This window comes from Oryzias latipes, chromosome 7 (assembly GCF_002234675.1).
Source record: "Oryzias latipes chromosome 7, ASM223467v1".
Classification (NCBI taxonomy): Eukaryota; Metazoa; Chordata; class Actinopteri; order Beloniformes; family Adrianichthyidae; genus Oryzias; species Oryzias latipes.
Window position 1 is genome coordinate 23,547,119 of NC_019865.2, and position 22,671 is coordinate 23,569,789.

At 38.1% G+C, this 22,671-nt stretch overlaps 1 protein-coding gene across 2 annotated transcripts in view; it reads left to right on the top strand.

Moving 5' to 3' along the window:
* The window catches only part of vwa5b1 (von Willebrand factor A domain containing 5B1), a 51,383-nt gene extending 38,638 nt beyond the window's left edge, over positions 1 to 12,745 (top strand). For both annotated transcript variants that reach the window (XM_023956870.1, XM_023956869.1), the window contains exons 21-22: positions 3,670 to 3,793; positions 9,378 to 12,745. In XM_023956870.1, coding sequence (XP_023812638.1) covers positions 3,670 to 3,793; positions 9,378 to 10,007 — 754 coding nt within the window. In that variant the 3' untranslated portion in view covers positions 10,008 to 12,745. The remainder of the gene's footprint in view (positions 1 to 3,669; positions 3,794 to 9,377) is intronic.
* Positions 12,746 to 22,671: the final 9,926 nt, after the last annotated feature.

Consider the following 22,671-nt stretch of genomic DNA (forward strand, 5'->3'; position numbering starts at 1 on the left):
AACTAACAGAATTTCCACACTGATGCTTCTGCATAATAATAATGATGATGGATCGGATTGATCTGCGCTTTTTCTTGGTGCTCAAAGCGCTTACAATTTGTCCATTATTTATTCACACTTGGTGATGGTAGCTACTAATGCAGCCTCAGCTGCCCTGGGGCAGACTGACAGAGGGGCAGCTGCCAGTTGCACCTACGGCCCCTCTGACCATCACCGGGACATTCATACACATTCACACACCAGTGAAGTCGCACTGGACGGAAGGAGGGTGTCTTGTCCGAGGACACAATGACAGCTGGCTGGGGGGAGCGGGCCGCCTTCGGTCATTGGACGACCTGCTCCACCGCATGAGCCACTGCCGCCCCAAAGATGTCTGCAGCACAAGAAACAGCCAACTGTTCCGTGCTGGAAAGGCGGTTACTGTTGAAGCGGTTTGACTACAAACTCGTTTTCAACATTAAAAAAGGAACCTGGGGTTCAATTATTTTGTTAATAGTGGGTTTTGGTGGTAAAGGAGCTTGCAGTCTAAATACGAAATTTAAAATTGGGTACTGCCATCCATCCATCTATCTTCAGAACCCACTGAATCCCTTCCAGGGTTAAAGGGATGCTGGAGCCAATCCCAGCTGCTCTTAGATAAAGGTGGGATACACCCTGAACAGGTCACACAATCAGAGGGACAATTTGGAGACACCAATCAATCAACCATACTTTTGGACTTTGGGAGGAAACTGCAGTGCCCAGAAAAACATGCACATGCACAAGGAGAACATGCACAGCTAGGATTTGAACCGAGGCCTTCTCACTGTGTGGCGAGAGTGCTAACCACTACACCACCTAGTAATCTAGTTTGATCTACATATAACTTGGCTGGGACAGTACCCCCCAGGGGATGGATGTGTCAAGCAAATGGCACCCCCCCAGGTGTGTGACTGATAGGACTTTAACTTTGTGACTTTTGTGGCATGCAGTAAAGAAAATAGAAGCAGGAAATAACATTACAAATGTGGGAAATAAAGTGCCCCCCCCCCCACGCACACACACTGATTAACTACCAGGTACCACTATCTTGTCAAAAGTTGAGTATCGATTTGAAACTGTCAATCACCACAAAATAATTGGGACTGAATCTGTTTAAAAAAACCTACAAGCAACCCTACGAACGGCAGTTCACTCTGACACAATAAAATGTGACATTTGGAAAAGTTCAGTTTGAGGATTTCAGAGTAATCAGCAAGTCCTCTTTGACCAGAACCTTTGTTTGGAAATTAATCAGAACCATTTATATTTTAAATTGTTGTGCCTGTAAAGTGCTTTTCTACAGCTACAAAATGATTTCTTGTAAACTAAGCTGTAAGCTAAAAAAATTGGGTGCTGTCTTAATTAATTGTGTTGATAAAATGGGTTTGTTGAGGGAACTTTTATCAGACTTTAGAGAAAGCTGGACTTCTACAGGCAGAATCTGGTCATTTCCAGCCAGGTGTGTTGCTGAAACCTCTTTTGTCTACCTGAATGGATTAATTTGGAGTGGTTAATAATGCAGTCACTGGTGATTTCCATCACACTTAGGAATGTGAGAGTTGGTCTCAATCTCAGAATTTATTTAAAGCTCACAGGGAACAGATGTGGTGACAAATGAACCGACGCTTATTCCAGAGGACGGATTTGACCTCCACATTAAAGTGCACTGTCGATGCAAACAAATGGTTTGCAACTGGGGTTGGAAACTCTAAACATGGCATCACATTTTCCTCTGTGGTTGGGACAATTCAGTTCTGGTATGACATTTTCCGACTGCTAGTTGGTGTCACAGCCCACTGAGCCTCTCTGAGCAGCTCTACACCGGACCGAAACATCTACAAGGTCTCGCAAGAACCAGCTCGTGTTCAATTTTTAGTCAGCCTTGCAGTTTTTATTCTTATGAGGCATGCACTACCTACAGAACCTTATTGGTTAAAGCACATTCATTCTATGTTTTTTTGTTTTCTTATACTGAGACATATTTTGTTGTTGAAATCAGACAATATTGACTGTTCCCTTTAAGAACTAATATGTCAAAATTTAGCAAAATATAAGCACTATGAATTTGTTTGGGTAAAAGCAACTTGTATATGAGATACAGTTGTAGTACTTAACGTTGTAATCATAATATAAAATTAATTTGACCCTTTTATTATAATGAAGGGCGTATTGATATTCAGGTAGAGTTTTTTTCAAGTCACACCCTTTAAAAATATATTGTAAAATTATTCCTGTACAGTCTTTGGATGTATCGCATCGTATTTTGAAATACATATCGTATGTGTATGTACATATGTATCGTAACGCTAGACCCTTTCCAAAACACACCTCTAGAAATTACAATAAGCAAAACAAAAAAAAAGAAGAAAAAGAAGATAAACAAAAAAGGAATAAAAACAAAGCGAAAAATATATATTTTTAATTGTTTATTCATTTCAAAAACTGAAAGTTAAAAAACATTATCATGAAATACAGTTCTAAAAGAATCAGTCCTATCAGTTCAGTTATAATTTGTTTTATTAGTTTGTAGCTGCAAAACAAGCCTATATCTTCACCCACATCTGGAATATTCTCTTGATTTTCAGGATGCCTGTTTGCGCGTCATTATTTCCAGAAGTCTATTGTTTTTTTATATCCAGTTTAAGCTTTTTTCAAGTAGAAGACAAGCAAAAGGCTCTTTAAATTCATGAATAGGAAAATAAGCAGCTGTCTTAAATATTACAAATGTCAAACAATTAAAATTAATCTTTACAGAAGGCCAACTTCTGTAAAAAAAATATTCAGACTATTTTCTGCAGTTTTTGTTGAGTTCCTGTGTTTTACAGATGTTTTCCCATTTTTAACTCTTCGTGCTGCTCCTTACATACTTAGGTACTACATACTTGTGTCAAATACTGATCCTTTTTTTCTGCTAGAATCTCCAAGTCACAGCATCCTTTTTGGCATCATAGTGGTAAACACTGTTTCCTCCCTGCACCTACAGTACAAACCAAAAGTTTGGACACACCCTCTCATTCAAATGAATGGGAAGGCGTGTCCAAACTTTTGGTCTGTACTGTATAACAGTTAAGGCCCTCCCACCTCACCTATAGCTGTCACTCATCTCATCTAGGTGGTACACCTCTCTCCAGCTTTCAACGCACTGTGATGCATAAAAATGCAAATGTCACACACAAAACAATGAAGGATACAAAATGGCTCCTACAGGGGGTGTGTTCTGGTGTGAGTGCTCCAGAACAGTAAAGGGATAAAGTGTGTACACACCTTCTGATGCTCAGTTCTTCAAAGGGTCATGGCTGATGGCATGTGTCCGACTCCAGACCTCGAGGGCAGACATCCTGCTGTTTTTTCACCTACCCTGCTGCTCCTAGTTACCTGAATCAGGTGTGTTTTGCAAAAAAGAAACTTCAAAGGTGGGCTATGTTTTCCCTTGAGGCCTGCAGGTGGACACCTGGGATCTAAAATTGTAACCTAAATGTGGTGTGTGCTTTGTTTTTTACCTTATTCTTATCAACTGATTTTGCTGGATGAGAGGAAAAAGGAGGATTTTCCGTACTGTTGTGCAAAATGTGTCAGATTGAGTGATTAAACCTAACAGACTTGCAGGCCACACGGGTCTTGAACGTGCATCCCACTCTCCTCTGTCAGGCTGGCCCTCAGCAGGACTCGCCTCCTGACTCGAGCTGCCAAAGGGTTCATGTGCCGAACACACAGCAAGTCTGGAGATTCGATCGGAGAGGGTGAGAGCGAGAACAGAGACTACATTCCTCTGGTGAGCAGCAGATCCATGTCATGCATGTGCATGCTCAGTGAACCTGCAATGCTTTTGGATGAACACTAATGCAAACTGGCTATATTTGTCTGGAGACGTTGATGCGCCACAGTCAGTTGAGTTTGAGGCCATGAGAACAGAAAGCACCTGCAGGTATGAGCTGTTCGAAATAGCTTTGGAAGTGCTGGCAAATCATTGTGCAACCAACTTATTCAAATGTTTACTCAGTAGATTTAATTGTTAACTGCAATTGAGCATCTCCTACACTGTATAAACCATTATAGTGACTAAGAGACACTGCTAAATGAATCCCCTAGAGCTAATGAGAGATTAACCCCAAAACATAGTCAGGTGAAAAAAGGTCACATTTTTTTTGTAAAATTATTTTTGAAAAAGCTGACAAAAAGTAGAAAAAAATACCCAGGGGTTTACTATCTGAACTCTAATGAGATCTTTGGTGCAAAACTGGAGTTAAATTCAAACTTTAAAGCAATTCAGATCAAATTAATCCGAGTCAAAGTGAGAGAAAAAAAGAGAGGAGTCATGAAAGATTTTTTGGTGCGCCCCACAGCTTAGATTTAGGTCCCACTCTTCTTTTAACCTTTACACATTGTCCCCTAGTTATGTTATCAGCAGAAACAGATGACACATTTACAATTTTATAGATGATACACACATTTATATGACAATTCAAAAACTGTTGATGCGCTTTACATTTTTTATTTTTAGAAATAAAAGGATGGGAATATACATATTTATTTATCAAACCATTAATATAACTACTATGCCTCATGCCGAGAAAGAGAAACTTTTTTAAAACTTCACAAACAAGCTAAAAGCCTCTTAGTAATATTTTGATCCAAATAAATTTATTTCTATTTATACGAATACTTATTAATAAGGAAATCAATAATATAACAATAAAACTATACATTTCTAAGATACTTTTTTTGTAAAACAAGATTTACTTTAACAGTTGGTTTAATATTACCTGATCTATTAAGATTTCAAATCAGCTGTATTTTATTTAAATGTTTCTATTTAGTCATTTTGTATTATTATAATAATTGTGATTATTATTATGATTAATACTAAAAACATTTAAATTTTTAATGTTCCTTTATTTAAAATGACATTAAATTTAACATAGCAATAGTATAATATAGTAATATTTTTATAGCCTAGCCAGGATTTCTTCTACTTTCTGTAACTTTAAGGGTGGTTTGTACCATTCTCAGAGGTTTAATGTGAATGCAAACCAAACGAGAGAGGGATCTGAACGAGGAAGACTTTTAAATAAATGACGCTCAAATGAAGAACTAAACATCGTCTTTGTCGTGACTTTTTTACTTAAAAAGTCACGACAAAATTAAAAACTAAACAATAAACTAAACAAATAAAAGCAAAATTTCCATATTTTATGTTACTGTTACTATGTACTTGGGGGGAAAAAGAAGGAGAAACTGCATTTAAACATCATGGCTTACAGCAGTATAACTGTTAAAACCCCAGAGCATTGACCTCTGAAACATGATCATGGCAGAGGTTTTAAGAATTATTCAGTGGTGTTTTATTGTGCAGCAAAACAAAATAGCTTTCAGTCACAAATGGCTGCGGGATAAACATCCTTGTGATACAGCTGCCTACTGAGTAATTTCTCCTTCCTTAACAACAAGGAGTCCTGTTCTAAAGCACCTCACAACAACCAGCTGGTTGGAGCCATAAATCAAGACTGAGACATGCAGAGCAGAAAAACAAGATAAATTCAAGTATCTAAGTGACCCTGAGCTCATATCCTTTCATTATTTTGTTTAGTGCAGGTTTACCAAGCAGAAACCCAGAGCAGAAACTCATCATTTTATTCAAGGTTTTACTGCAAACTGATTCAAAATATTATATCTGTACGTAGAAAAAAAAAAACCTCTGGGTGGCTTATTCAGTTTATCTAATTATGCCATTAAAGTCATGCTGGAACAGGTCAATTTGGTCTTATTTGCTAAACTTTGATTCTTAGTTCCCCGGGGCTCAATCAACCCTTTGACACTGGAACTGCAGCTCTGGTATAGACGCTCTTTGAATGCTCTTTTGACCGTTTACTTAATTGATCTAAGTCCAAAGGATTGTAAAGCTGAGGAAAGCAACTTTGTGCCGATATGCAACTTTTAACCACTGTCAGTTGAAGAGTTGCAGTATTTTAAAGAGTGTTTTTTATCTCTTGTCGCTGGCCAGTTCCAGTGCTAAAGGGTTAACTTGCAAGTGAGTCAGAATGCGGTTCATTACAAAGTGAATGCTCACGGACAAAGGAGTGGAAGTCATTTGCGTAGAAAGCGTAGAAATAAAAATTTAATTAAAAGTCTTCAGCGCAAATCAAGAAAAGGGTTTTTTGATGAAGATGGGGTTGAAAATGAGACATTACTGGCAGCAAGAATCTTGTCCAAATGTTTAAATGTGTGATCTCATTTGTCAGTTTGGTCCGTTCTGAAATGGCAACATGTAATAAAACTAAACCAAGTTATAGTGTGACACTTTTCTGCATTCCCACCCAAAATCAAGTCTGATTGGTTATTTTATTCCTAACTCGGCCTTGCGTATTCTTCACAAAGTGTTTTACAGAGCAGTTCCCTTAAGGCTCGTAGAAAGTGGAACGTATAATTGTCGTGTGTGATAAGTGTATTCTAAAATAATTGTAAGGCTAATGTAAATTGAAGGCACTAATGACTTACAACACACTAGTCAGAGGTACAGCAATAGTCACAACTGCCTTTGTGGCTAGATACGGGCTGTCTGCTGGCAAATAGTGGACAAACCTGTATAGTATCATGTAAACAGCACTTGTGTATGACACGCCTGCCCCTCCCCTACTTCCCCCTTACTGTACGTTTCTAGGTTATATTATATTTTTTCACCTGTCCCGTGTCGAAAACAAAAACCATTTTTGCTCTACAAGCTCATCAAGCACTCTACAACCTTGAAATTTCGTGCATGCCCTGTACAGTTATTCCCATTTTTTTTTGTCAGATCTAGCTGTAAGGGCATTGTGATTACACCATTATAGATAACATGGATTATGTCCAAAGTTTAGGTGGCAAGCTCTACAAAGGCATCGTCGCCATGTCTGGGTTCAGAAGATCTTTCGTTTCAGTACTGATAGTTCCACCAGGAGTTGCGTCTTAATGACAGCTGCTCTAACCCTTGTGCTATCCTATGGGGTCCAAATGACCCCACCCTTACATTGACATGTTATCCCTACCATGACAAAGGTGGATAAAGGTGAAAAAGATTTCATGTAATCCATGGACACCAGAGGAGATCACAAATCATTGAAGATAAAAGGTCCAGCGCACTGTCTTGTGGGGTCTAGATCAGTGTTTTTCAACCGGTGTACCGCGGCACACTAGTGTGCCATGGGAGATGGTAAGGTGTGCTGTGGGAAATTACCCATTCACTGATCTAAAAACATTTTCCATCTCCAGGAAATCAGCTCTTTGTTCATCAAAACAGGCCCTGATAAAACACTGAGTAGTTAGGAATATGAAAGATTGTAAAAGACATTTTCTTTGTGTTTATTTGATTTTAACCCTTGTGCTATCTTAGATGACCCCACCCTTACATTGACGTGTTATTCCAACCATGACAAAGGTGGATAAAGGTGGAAAGATTTCATGTAATCCATGGACACCAGTGAAGATCACAAATCATTGAAGAAAAATGTTTTCACGCACTGTCTAGTGGGTCTAGATGACCCAACTCCCAATGTTAAAGTGCCATTATAGCACAAGGGCTAATAAAGACACTTTGATAAGAATGACGGTACTGCGATTTAGCCGCAACTTAAGCTCTGTTTTTTAGGAAAAGTCCCGCCCTTTCAACTCTCTCTGCCAACCATTCTTGGAGGCTTAATCATACGTCATCAGTGTGACCAATCAGAAGTGGTTAAAGTCTTCACTTCCTTGTTCAGATTCTGCTCATAAAGTCTCTCAGTTCCAACAAAAATAACAGCTAAAGCTCGTCTTTAGCGGTGTAGCTTTCCGCGGAAATCGGTATCAGACCATGGAACAAGTGAACAAAACAATGAAGCACAGAGAAGCGAGTCTGTGTTTGGCGGCTGTTTCAGCCTGCAGTGTGATCGTAGCCAATGAGTCTTTCCTGTTAAACATCTTGAAACCACAACGAACACACATCAAATGTTTTTAAATCTTCTTGATGAGATCAGAGGTAAACAGTTTAGTTCTCCTTCAAGGTTTGTGTTTATTAACCGACAAACATCCTAGAGTTTGGTCCATGTCATCTTTTTAACTGAAACACTTTTCTAATAACGTCTGGATTATTTTACATGTTAAATTGAAGAAGAAGTAATAACAAAATTTAAGAAACAGGATTAAGGTGAAGTGGCCAACAGACACAATTTAACTAAATTAAAACAATTTAATCATCTAAAAAGAAATAAAAAAATTTTGTTAAAGTTTTCAAAGACTTCATCTTTGATTAAGACAAAAGGAAAACTAGTAAAATTTCTACATGTTCACTTTTTGTGTAGCTACAGAAAACATGTATATATTGTTAGTCTTTTTGTGTAAAATTAATCAAACATGTTGTGATCATATTGTTCAAAAATTACAGTTGCCTTTGCACCAACATTTAAAAAATAAATCACTTTTTAGAAAGAATATATTTGTTTTTTGTGAGGTTACATAAAATTGCATGTTAATAAACTGGAGGAAAAAACAACTACTAGGGTAAAATTTCAAATAATTTAGTTAAAAATTATTACTGAAATCTAATTTAACTTTTATTACATCTTTTAGAAAAAAAGGCAGCAACTTCCAGTTTTTTCTGCCACAATTATCACAAAAATGCATATGAGATTGCAGAGGGACTGTAGATCAATACAGACTATGATGTTTTTCTTTTTTTCAATTTTTGGATGCTGGTGTGCCGTGGAATTTTTTCAAGGATAAAGTGTGCCTTGGCTGAAAAAAGGTTGAAAGACACTGGTCTAGATGACTCAACTCCCAATGTTAATGTGCCTAGGAAGCACAAGGGTTAAGTTAAGCAGTGCTTCCATCACTCATTTTAATGACTATCTGTCTGACATTAGTCTATGAAGGAAAAAGGACAAAGATACAGTTAAAAGTGGGAGACCATTTTTCACATCTTTTTACAAATATGAAAAACATCAAAAAGCTTGGGAGCAGCACAGAGGGCAACAAAAAGCTTTTGATACATGTTGGTTTTGATCCCACTGATCAGATCATCAACACATCCTAAAGCTGAGTTAATGCAACGCATTGCTTTTCTAAAGTTCAAATATTTGAACTCAGGAAAAAACACACAACAGCCTTTTGACGTCTGTCAGAATTTTTGATGTACCGCGCTTCCCCCCTGACCAATATGCTCTAAAGCATCACACCACCCACAATGTTCAAAAAGCAACCCAGGACCTGTCATTGCGTCTGAACATTGACTTAACTGAAACTGGATACAACTGCCAAGCAAGCCACGTTTGGTGCTGTACGTAGAATAAAACCTAGTTTCTGGGTTCTGGGGCCAACAAAAGTGATCTGTTGTGACTTCCTGTGTGCAGGTGTTGTTGCAGTTAGCTAGTGGTGCATTTCTGCTGGACTCAGCGTTGTGTGAAGCCATAAACGTTCCAATGGACAAGCTCAAGTGGACGTCCCCCTTCACCAGCCACCGCTCGAGCAGCCGCCGCACTGAAAGCACAGACGACGGCTCCAGATCACCTCTAGAGCACGAAATGCAAACTGCAGAGCATGCTGGAGGAATCATCGCAGCCCCCCGTCCCTCCAGGGGTGTATGGCCGGACACTGGTGCCTCATTACCAAGCCCGTCCACCGCTGCTGACCTCCCACTGTCCACACACTCCTTCCACGCCGATGCTGTTAGGAGCTCGGCTTCAGGGGGCTCTGATACAACCTCACCTGGTGGCGTGCTGAAGAAGACGTTGAATCCAGAAAGCATGGTGTGGGCCACAGCCGTGGCCCTCGCCTGGCTGGAGCACAGCTCAGCCAGCTATTTCATTGAGTGGGAATTGGTCGCAGCAAAAGCCAGCATGTGGCTCAGTGAGCAGGACATTCCTGAAGGGAAAGATTTAGCCTCCATCAAGGCGGCTGCCAATCAGCTCTTCATCATTCTCAGACACTGGGATGAGAACCTGCAACTGAACATGCTCTGTTACAACCCCAATAGCGTCTGAGGTTTTGATGGAGACCACCAAGGTGTTCTTGGTCCTAAATGAAACTATGCTAACCAAGGCTCTGCTGTTCTCTGCCCAGCATTTTGCTTCTAAAGTCTTAACTCTCGTCACTGCCGTGGTGAACAGTGTGTTTTTGTCCCGTCGTCGTGGTGTTCCTCCAAACATATCACAGTTGCCGACACACCTGGAGAGCAGCAGCCATCAAAAACGACTCGGTGAGTGTCAGTGTTAGTCATTGCCTGTTAAACCGCAGACTATCCAAAAAAATACCACGGTGGCCACAGAAACCCAATGCTGCAAAAGATTAAAAAAAAAGGTTTGCAAAAACTATTGCATAGGTGGCATACTGTTGCTGCGTCATGTTCTCCTGAACCCACTGTGTTGTGGAAGAAAAAGAAGAATCTGGGTTCTTCCTGGCTGTACTGTCACCTTTTTCTTATGCCAGTTGTCCAATCAAGCGTAGTTACTGTTTTTGCCTTTGTTGGTTTAATTGTAGCAAAGATGAAATTATATGCAAACAAAACTAAAGAAAATACTCAACCTAAGGTATGTCAGAATAAAAAAAAATAGAATAAATATGGTGTTAATAGACGTTAATGAATGTCTGTAAAATTATTTCCATTAATTTAATATTTCACATTATTTTAAGTCATTTTACTTTTTATAATACAGCACGACAGGCTTTACCAGCAGTATGTTAGCTTGGATGTTATATTGAAAAACTATTGCTAAACAAGGCCCCGCAAGGCATCACAGTTCATTTACCACAAGTGCCTACACAAAGTGGAAGTCTTTGCGCTGCAGCTCAGTCACTTGGTTTAGATGCACTAAAAGCTGTCCAAACATCAGCCAGTTGAATGTCAGTGACTCTGCTTGTGTGAATCTCAAAAAAGATGAAGTCGACCCACTTCAGAATGGGGAGGAAAGGTGACTGAAGGGACGTAACTCTTGATGCTGACTTTTTTTTTTTTTTAGTTTTGGGAGGGTATTTTAAATCGTCGCCTCAGTTTATTGTTATCTACTGACAGAAGCAGCTGCTGTTTTGATTTGAAACAAACCACAACAGCTCATCTGGTACCAACCATTGACTGAAGGAGAACTGGACTGAGTGGCCCCTCCCCCTTGGCATTCCGAATAGGAAGGAAAACAAATTCCTTATGTTGAGAAAAAACATTCTATTTGTCAGAATAACCATTCTTGTTCTGCTCTGCTACCTTTTTTTTCCAGATACCTCAATATGGGGTCTCACGTCCAACGATCAAAACGTTTTATAGATTTTGTGAATCCCACTTTCAAGTGGTAGGGGTGTGGACTTCTAACAACTTCCCTCCTGATTCTTGAGAGTGGTTGAAACATTGACTCACATCAAACACTGCTTACTGACGATTTCTGGTTCCAAAATGGCGGCATCCATATCGCTAAAAGAATAGTGATCAAATTGGCTTCATTTCTATGGAGCAGGAAGTAAGCCATGGGTGGTGTCGCACTCACTCTCTTCAGTTCTCATATATAGTCATGGTACCAACCACCACTTCGACTCAAAAGGGTCTGGGCCTCTTCAACCCTAACATTTAAAAAAAATGAACCTGACATCAACTACAGGTCATCAGACCACATTGTTCACATTCTTGGAAAATTTTGGTCTGACTTTTAGTGCAGGTATAAGCAACAGCAGAGAGTTTCTGTTTCACAATAATGCATCTTGAACATTCTTTTATTTATCCAAAAGGAACTTTTATTTTGAAGGTCTCAATCACCTGCATGATGAAGGTTAGAAAAAAATGTATATGTTGTAAGTTTTCATCGCCATACAATTCAAATCAATTCAATTCAATTCAATTTTATTTGTATAGCCCAAAATCACAACAACAGTCGTTTTGAAGGGCTTCGAAGTAAAACATAAACTCAAAAGGATCATGAATACAAAGAGTTCAATAGGAAAATACTAAAAATGAACTAACAAACTGACTAAGCTATACTGGCATCCCTGCCCTTAGACCCCGCTTCGCGGTACAGAGAGCTACTAACTCTGTATGCTTTGTTTCTTCTGTACGTGTAATGGTAAATTATATAGTTATATATAATTATATTATGCTATATAAATATAAAAAAACATATTAATAAATTACAATAAAAACCAACAGCAAAGCCATAACAAGAAATTGATTTGGGGAATTTCTGTTGAGTGAAGATTGTTTCAAATTAATAAGATTAGTTTTATTTTTAATTTAATTTCACACCTTCCTGCACAAGAGAAAACTAAGGCATAAGAAAGGAAAAAGAAGACATTTGCACTCCTTCCTTTTTTTTTTTTAAAGTAAATAAGTGAACCTGAAGCACCAATCACGTATTTTCTCCATTCTGATGAAGAGGGTTTGAAATCCATCAGGTCAACTTATTTTAAGCCACGGCCGCGTTTCACTTCCCGACTGATGTTTGCATTGCAGTGCAGCTCTGGTGTAACAGATGCTGATTGGAAGCCTCAAAAAAAAAAAGAAAAGAAAACATGCTTTCTTTTGTAAAATCTGTATTTTTTTTTGTCAGCCTGGAAATGCAAGCTGATAATTGTTAAATTTAACACAAACCTTGTGATGCTCTGCTTGTACTAGTCAATAGGGTGTCCAGCATCATTGTGTGTGAGTGGTCTGTTTGTGACGCTGATGGGGTTGCCTTGTTTGGAGAATGCTGTAATTAACTAGTATTGTTTTGTTTTGCACCAAGTCAAGCTTAACCAAAAATAAAAAATAAAAAAATCATCACTGCTGGGTAAGAAGGTATAAAAAAAACTCCCCATGTACCTGCTTTGAATATTGTAAAGTGGATTGTTTTTCTCTTTTTAGGTTCTTTGACTATTTACTTTACCTGTATTTTATTTCAATGTTCTGTTACTTTTCTCAGGTATTTTCCTTTTTATCCACTCAGGCTGAGTTGCATGCATTCTTTTGCATGAACCCGAGTGTTTTAATACACAGTTTTTGGATGACCAAATTGCCCAGCTGGAGCTCCTAATGCAGTATTTTCCTTGGGAAACATGATGTATGTAACATATAGTTGTTTTTGGGCCTAGTATTGAAATAGTCTGTGCAGCTGTTACTGTCAAAGATTGTTTCTTTAAAGTCATTTCTATTGTGTGCCATCTTATGACTTGCTGTTTGTGCCTTTAAAATGATGATTTGAGGCTGTGGAAGCTTCTGTAGTGTCTTTAAAACCGTCAATGCTATTACCAGCCCTGCAGGTGCATGTAATAAACTAAGAAAAATAGAAAAAATAAAAATCTGTGTTTGGACTTTGTGTCTCGAAAAAAGTAACTTTGACTAAAAGTAGCTCTACCTTGTAGTCTGCTATTGTCTGTGAAATTACAGATAGGTTTACGTATGTTGGGAGGACCAGGTGTTTCTCTGGAAGCTGAGAGTGAGGGAGCAACCTGGAAGGGAACAAATTGCTCTAAGAATTTTCCCTGGCATGTGAGGCACGTTCATGAACGCATCACATGCCAGCGTGTAATTAAAAAGTTCAAAAATTAGTTTTCCTCAAGGAGCCATCCGTTCGTCCGTCCATCCGTCCATCCATCCATCCATCCATCCATCCATGTGTCCTTGTTCCTAATCCGATGTATCTTGGGGTTGCTGGAGTCTGTCCTGGCTGCTGTTGGACGAAGGCAGGGCACACGCTGGACAGGTCACCAGTCTATCACAGGGTTCCTCAAGAAGCCAAGAAAGACAATTTAACAAGACAGTTTGCAACTCTTACAAGAAGCTTTTTTTTTTTTTTTTTACAGAGGAGGAAGATTCTTAAAAAAAAAAAGTTGGTTGTGTATTAAGGTTTGGGTTGATCCACAGAGAGAAAGTATGATTGTCAGTCAGAGCCTAAAAGACAAGAACAGATTAATTATCAGTTTGATAAATAGTCAACATTATTAAAACAATAAAGTAACAATTTGATGTTTTGGATTTACAGAGTTCCTGACATGTGACACAGCAAGCAAAAGACGTAACTTCAGCGTGGTTAAAACATGTCACACAACACCCTCTGTCTGAGACATGGCAAGAATGCCAAAAAAAAACATCTAAAAGGAACAACTCAATTCTTAGCAGACTGTCCACACCTACAAAACTACACAGGGAACAGTTCTATGACCTAAGAGAGCTGGGACCACAAAGGTTACTTTAGTAACACACCATTTTGCCATGGATTCAAATCTTGCAAAAGTTACCCATCCAGCACATGTCCAAAGACCATCTGAATAATCCAGAAGGGGGTTTGGGAGAATGCTGAGGTCAGATGAAACCAAAACGGAACTCTTTGGTATAAATACCACTTGCAGTGTTTGGAGGGAGAAGAATGCTGAGCTGCATCCCAAGAACACAAAACCTACTGTGAGACATGAGGGTGGGGAGAATATGGTTTGAGCCTGCGTTTCTTTCTGCAAAGGGGACCGGACAACTGATCTATATTGAGGAAAGCATGAATGAAGCCATGTATGGTAAGATTTTAGACTGAAACCTCTTTCGATCAGTGACCGCACTGAGGATGAAATTCAAGCCATCGCCTGTGCAACAAAGAGTGGCTATATAAAAAACAATGTTTTCACACTAAGGCTAGTTTGCAGTTTTCACATATGATCAAAAAGTGATGTTGAAAAACTCATCCATGCATTTGTTACGTCCAGGCTGGATTACTGTAACTCTTAGCAGCGCGTCCTAAAAGTTCATTAAAAAGTCTTAAGCTTGTTCAAAATGCAACAAAAAAGATAAAGATCTCTTAGTGCCTTACCAACCAAACAGAACACTTTGCTCACAAAATGCATTTATTAAATAAAAAAGTACAGTTGGAGGTAGAGCGTTTAGCTTCCAAGCTCCTGTTTTATGGATTAAGCTCCCAGCTTGTGTAAGAGAGGCCGACACAGTTTCTATATTCAAAGTTAGGCTTAAAACATTCCTCTTTGGACAGGCTTATTGTCAGACTAGTTAGTAGTCAGAGAATATTTAACTTATTGCTCCCCCTACCTCACCTACTGTAATGAAGTTTGGGGGAATACATCCATTATACATATTTTTCGGCAGAGGGCAGATCATTTCATAAAACGGGCCAGGGCGGTCCATTCCCCCTGCTTAGATTAATACTATATTGTATTAATATTGATATGTTAAAATGTCAATTTTCAATTATTTTCATTATCATTATCATCCTCTATTTGTGTCATAGTGAGTTAATAATAAAGTAAGTAATAATAACTAAAAAGCTGCCATGTGATCAGGAAGAGACTAATTCGAGGTGGATGGAAAAACTTTATAGAAAAAATGAATTTTACTTTTTGTTGCTTTTGTTCAACTCTCAAAGCTTCAAGACTTGACAGGGAGTGAAAGAAACTACATCTTTTCATGTGTTTTCATGGTTTCAGACAGTACAGAAGCCAAAACAGAATCAGGAAGAGGCTGAGAGCTAACTTTCCCCAGTGCCCCCTGTGCTACCCTAGGCACTTTACCATTGGGAGTTGGGTCATCTAGACCAGTGTTTTTCAACCTTTTTTGAGCCACGGCACACATTAACCTTGACAAAAATCCCGCGGCACACCAGCATCCAAAAAAAAAACAAAAAAAAAACAGAAATTCATGGTCTGTATTGATCGACAATACACATGTCGATTCACAGTCAGACATTGATAGGAAGCCTTATCAAAGCTAATGGATTAATAAAATAATTTCTTCATTCAACACATCTTTGTAACTTGCTGATCTTTTACTTGGCCTGGTTAAATTTATTAAAGAACGCCATTACAGAGCTGTGCCAAGCCCCTCACTTAAACACTGTTATTAGTGTTAACATGGAGGATGAAAGTCTACATTTGAAAGCAGATAATTCTGAACTCCGCCTCCGCAGTGGCAGTACACAATAATTATCCTAATCATGAGAGTCTGATGCCCTGTTTGCTGCATGTTTAGGTTTCACCTGAAAGTAGAAATCTTTTCTGCATCACAACCTCTCCCAGGAGGAGAGGTTGTGATGCAGATCCACAGGAAAACCCTAATAAGCTTTGAGTCCTAACATAGATTCTATAAAGCTGCACAGACAAAAATGACGTTTTAAGAATTTGTTTAACCCTTGTGCTATCCTAGGCACTTTACCATTGGGAGTTGGGTCATCTAGACCCACTAGACAGTGCGCTAAACTTTTTTCTTCAATGATTTGTGATCTTTACTGGTGTCCATGGATTACATGAAATCTTTCCACCTTTATCCACCTTTGTCATGGTAGGAATAACACGTCAATGTAAGGGTGGGGTCATCTAAGATAGCACAAGGGTTAAGGGGAATTTCATCATAGGAACACTTGTTTGGCCAATGTAGGCATTGTATCACATCTGTACTGTGCTAGAGTCTACCAAGTGGGCTAGAGCTGACATGGTTACACATCTGCTATAATATTCCAAAATATTTAAGCTAGAGATTGTAAGGTGTAACGATGAATGGATCAATGGATTTCCATTACTATGATCCAAACATAGCGATTTGTCTGAAGCAAGTTGGCACATGGCAGCTTTATATACATACATATATATATATATATATATATATATATATATATATATATATATATATATATATAGATTTATATATATGTATATATATATGACATGCTTACATGATAGTGCACGTTAACAACGCAGATGACACTGTCATTGACAACGAAAGTTTAATTGTGGAAGTTTTAAAAACAAGACATCATATATGATACCAAACATGAATTTCACAAAGACTCAGTGAGGAAGGAGAGAACATGGGGTTTCATTGTTTTAAGTGTTGGATGAGCGAAGAGAGTGGTAAAAACTACTTGACATGGGGGTGACTTGACGGTGGACTGGAAATGCGGCAGAGTCAATTAAAATTAGCGGGCAGCCACAAAACGGACTTCACGCAATGCAAGGGAAGCGCACCGCAGACAGACCAGCGTGAATTTGGGGTAAGAGTTCACTACGACTATGCCCAAAGGAAAAAAAAATGTGCATGAAAATTTTTGCTTTACAGGTTCAGCGAGCAGTCTACAATCTTGATATTTTGGAGTGGGTCACCTGTGTGCCCCATACATTCTTGCCTATTTTGTATTTTTTTATCTCCAGACAAGCTATATCCACCCATAAGGGCAGTTGTGACTAAGGCTAAAGCCAACTGTAACCTGGATAAATGAATGGAAGAGGATTCATCAACAGGCTTCTACAAAAAATGTTTTTTTCCCCTTCTTTTTGTACAAACTTTTAAACTTTGGTTCATAAATTAATTCCTTCAACAATTGTTCTCTTCTTTTTTTCTCTTCCTGTAAGGTTGAAATCTGACTTTGTTTTTATGTATACCAGATTTGTATGAATTGGATGCAAATGTCATTTTCATCCTGTGACTTCATGGGGTGTAGTCACTTCAACATCAAATGATCATTTTTGACTAAGTGGCTCTAAAAAGCATATCCACGACAAAAGGCAGCTGGGATATTCAGCCTTCAAATCAAAGGCAGATGGCTTTTATGATATTTTGACAGCATTCATTTCATCCACCTCACCGGAAGAACGATTTAAGAGGGGAAATAAGGGAGGAGGAAATGGTCCAAACACACACTGATGAGTCACAAACATTAAAGCTCATTACAGGAGCACTAATGAACTAGCAGCCACCCTCCTCCCGAGATCAAATAGGACTCTGTGTTCTTGACCATTTGCAGCTCTTGGTTGAAAAACACAAAACGGTGGGTGTTTATTTATATGCCCTGTGGTTGAAAAGTTTCTGCAGCACACCGTTGCTAAGCTACTGAGTTAAACCCAACTTTTTACAGCAGTTCACTGTATTGTCAATGACTCTAAATAAAGAATGTCAATCAATCTGTGCAGCAGACAGCTGCAGTGAGGATGTTTCATTATAACTGATGGATGCTTTTTTTACATTCAGATGAAGCCCATTTGGCTCCGCTCGCATGTCCACTCTTAGCGGTCGTTATTATCTCACTGTAAACGGGCTGGGTAAAGCGATGGGTAATTTAATACAAGCCATTATATTAAAGTGTTAAAGCGGGCACGGTGTTGTATTTGTAATGTCTGCCTGAAGGCAAGTCCAGGGCTGAGTACACTAAATGACTGATATGGGGCGATTAGCTGTTGCTGTGGCAACATCTTGCTTTCTTCCCGTGTCTGAAGTTTAAATAAAAGTTTTTTTTCCGTCTCTATTTTTGTTACAACGTATTTTCGTTCTATGTATTTTGAAATATTCTTGATTAATGTAACAACTTAATGTTTTTTTTTTATCGAGTATGTTATAGCTGTAATATATCTTACATTTTCATTTTTGAAAGTATAATTAGTTTGCTTATTTCTGTAAGATAAAATATAAAAAAAGTTTTTTCAAGATCATTTTTGAATGAACACTTAGCTTTATTTGAATTAAATTAAATTAAAATGTATTAAGTTTTGCATTTGGGCTCTATTATTGTTTTTCTCTTGTTTCTGTATCTGCTTTCCCATTATGGCTCATGGTATTAGTTCATTAACACAGCTGCTTTCACGGAAAGCTTAGAGCATGATAAGCCAAGATGGTTGTACAATAGGCAGGGCAGCACACCATGCTGCAGGTTTGGATGTCTCATTCACACGGTGAAACTCGTAAGTGTGTCTGCTGTGCTGCTTAGGAGTGACATCATAACTTCCCTGATTTACTGTATCAAGATGGTCAAAAAGTGTGTTTTTCAGCAAAGTTGTTTCACATTTACAACAGTTATTACATTAAGGAGACATTTTAATAGCAATGCAGAAAAACAAATACATTTAAAAAAAGATGTATTTGCGATTTAGAAAAATGTGCGTAGGGTCAGCTCGGCCCCAAAAAAGAACAAAACCCAGAACTTAGACGGTGATGATGGTTATGAGTTGGACTGTGTCAAAGCACTGTTCCTGATGAAGAACAGGTAGAAGAAGGAAGGCAAAACTTTCTGGAATGCAGAAAAAAACATTAATTACATGAGTGTGATTGGCAATCACACTCATGTGTCATGTGGGCAATTTAGCGAATGGAGCTAAATTGCTGTTGAAGCTATAATCATGAGTGGTGTGTGGAATGAAGTGACGCAGCCCAAAGTTCTTTCTAAAATCCCAATGGTCTTTTAATTATGATTATGCTGTTTTTGGCCAATACGAAAAACCCTGTGTTGTTTTCTAGTACAGTTTTTGCAGAGTTACAGTATTTCACGAGAAATTGGCCTCTGAGTTGTGGGCGGGACTGTTGGTGCTGAATAACCCCGTCCCCCCTTCCCCTGTTGCTGAAAACTCAGAGCAGGGAGCTTGTGGGTCGTGTTTATGGAAGAGGATTAGGGCCATAGAGAAAGAAAAAAAAAGGGCTCAAAAATTCTTCTTTTTTTTCTTTCTCCATGGCCCTAATCCTCTTCTGTACGTATTTTCCAAGACACAAATAAACAATTTTTTTTAAGCCTTGTGCTATCTTAAATGACCCCACCCTTACTTTGACGTGTTCTCCCTACCATGACAAAGGTGGATAAAGGTGGAAAGATTTCATGTAATCCATGGACACCAGTGAAGATCACAAATCATTAAAGAAAAAAGGTTCAGAGCACTGTCTAGTGGGTCTAAATTACCCAACTCCCAATGTTAAAGTGCCTAGGATAGCACAAGGGTTACATAAACACAATTTTTTGACTGCTCCTTACACACCACAATTTGAATGAAGAAATACACAGAAACACAATTTTAAGCTTCATTTTCTTTACATATATTCTCCATCATCAGATATATGCCATAGGAACAAGTTAAAACATCAAAAACATGATTTTTATTAGAATGAGGCTTTACTAAATACACGCAAAAGCTTAACTTTTAACAAGCAGTAAAGAGTACGCACAGGTTTTGTCTTTAAATGTACAGTTTTGAGAGTCAGTTTGAGGCTAGATTTGCCACAAATCTGCTTTTTAAATCAAGAAACCCTGTTTGTGACTCTCAAAATAAAACTGTAAAGTGTGCATGTGTGTGTATTAGTAAAAACTGTGTTAACTAATAGTTAAATAATGATTAATAGGGCATTAACTAATGTTAATAAAGGGACCCTTATTATAAAGTGTTACCCGTAGCTCTATCAAGATTTAAAGATTTTTGGGCTACCTTCAACTTTTCATGCGTTTAAATGTTTTGTTTATGTTAGCTTAATGTTTTTTAATCTAAAAAAGTTTTACAGAACTTTATTTTACATCAATAACCTTTTTTCCAAAGTAGCAATTCTCCAGTACGTGATCTCACGACTCTACCGCCTCTTCAGAATGCATGAAGCAAAAATATGCCATCTATTTTTGCCCTCATTTTTCTTCCTTGTGGTGTAAACAAGGAAGAAAGAACTTCTGTGTGCAAAGAAAAGAAAAAAATGATGCCTGATTAGACTTTTATACTTTTTTGTAATGCTATTATAAAGGTTGTTATGTTATGCATTGATTTTCATATTCCCTTGAATGTGTTTCTGATTTATGGAGCAAATGCAGCAACAATATATCCTATTTGGTACCCGGGTCAGTGTTTAGATCTTTTTTTTTTGTAGTAATTGTCAAATAAAAAGTTTCTGAGAATATTCTTTTAACTGAGCATTAAAATAAGAGGAAAAGCAATAGTTAAGATTTTATTTCTAAGTGTGTGGATGCAGCTTTTTACCCAGCAGTTCTTTTCCATGGGATTGAAATTCAAAAATTTCAGTAGGGAACAGAAGAAGGTATGTCTTTGATGACTCGCCCCTGCCACAGCAACGATGGGCTACAGCTGCTAAAAGCAGCGTGGGAAATAAACGGGAGAGTTACCATGGCGTTCGATCAGTGCCGCCGCTTTCATGTTTGCAGGACAGCAGCAAAAAAAGAGGTTTCTTCATGCTGGACTGCCGCCAATACAACTGATGTTTCCTTTTAAGTACCATTTTTTCATCCGCTCTGTCGATGTTCAGCCACACTTTAAAATGACGTTAGTGTTTAGTTGCCTTCTGGGAGCAGCAGTTAAGGAGCAATGGCTCTTATGATAACAATTTTGAGGAGGTGGACATATAAAATTGCTGCAACATCAAAAAAAAAAAAAAGGAAGAGACTCACCATAACTTTCATTTTCAAGAAAGGATTCATTGTATTTATGTTTTTTTTTTTTTTTAGATCTTGTGTGTCATTTTTGAATTTGAACTGCTTCTTTGGCCACATATAGTAAACTTTTGCGGTCACACATCAGGCATACGACATTGAGAAACGTCACCATGGGGTAATTTTCACTTCTTATCATCAAAGTTGAACTTTTGTTACATAATGTGTTAACCCAAATGTACATATTGTTTGGCAAAGGAGTGCCTACCATAGCCTCTGTTACTGTATACTATAGTCTGGGCGAATACTCGGGCGATCCTGATTGGCTGCAGGGTTCTCCATATAAAAGTGTTAATGGACAGTAATAATGGAAACCTAAAAAAATAAGTTCTAGTCACATTTTCTGATTGTTCTATATTATTGTGCTGGCCAGTTGGTAACTGTAGCAACAGGAACTTGGAATATAGGTGGAGATATGTAATTCCACAGTTTATCACAAGACAGTAGAAAAGATCCCTGTCCTTCAAATGATGCTAAGATGGACATGCCAGAAATCTACGACATTTTATGACATTCAAGATCCTACATTAGCTAATGACAAAATAAAAATACAAGATACAAGAAAAAAAGATTAATTTTTTTTTAGTTTGTGTACATATATCTATATACTAAAACCTCCCTGGTACAGTCAATGTTTGAGATTTGCATTGGAAATTAAAAGTGTTAAATGTGATGAGGAGCCTGAACAGATAAAACAATAAAGAATTTTTCTCTTGGCATGTCTAGTGATTTGGTGTTCACAATACATGCCAACACCAAAATGAAGAAAATGGCACAAACCAACAGAGGAAACAGGGTAAATATTTGTTACTGAGGAAGTCATGGGCTTGAGGGTAGAGTGGGCCATCAGCGCATCTAAGGAACCCATCATTTTCTCCATGCTCGATTTCGCAGCATATCTGACATTTCGCTGCGGTTCCTTCAGAGACCAACCGGCATCAGCTTACCCCTCCAAAAGAGATATGTGAAGGCCATCAGCTGAATACTAATGTACTGATAATGTCAAAAGTACTGCAGCAATGTTAAATAATACACCTGAGGTTTTGTGGCGTAGTGTGATCTGATTAAATTTTGATTTATTTATTTGTACTTGGAAATAAAAACAAATTCCCCGTATTATAACACAACCTCCGTGGTGAATTCCTGCTGTCTTAAAGCTAAAAAGGTTCTTCCTGTGCTTACAGTCTCTCTTCATGTTACAAGCATTTGTTGTTCTGATATTCTAAAATAAAAACATGGCTTTAATGCTAAAAGGAAGTACAAACTCTATACAAGTTTCTTTTCTTGTGATTTTGGCCATGAAAATTTTAAAGAAGGAACATCTCAAAAGAGCCCAATTGGATAGTTAAATAATTAAAAAAAAGCCAAAAAGTGCAGAAAAAATACTGATTTAAAAAAATATTAATAAATGCTGTCTCAGTTTTTTTTTCATAGTTTGTTAAAACAGCCAGTGACTCATCACATCTAAATAGAAAACCTTTAAGTTTGTTCTGGTTGTTGTGTAAATTCTGTG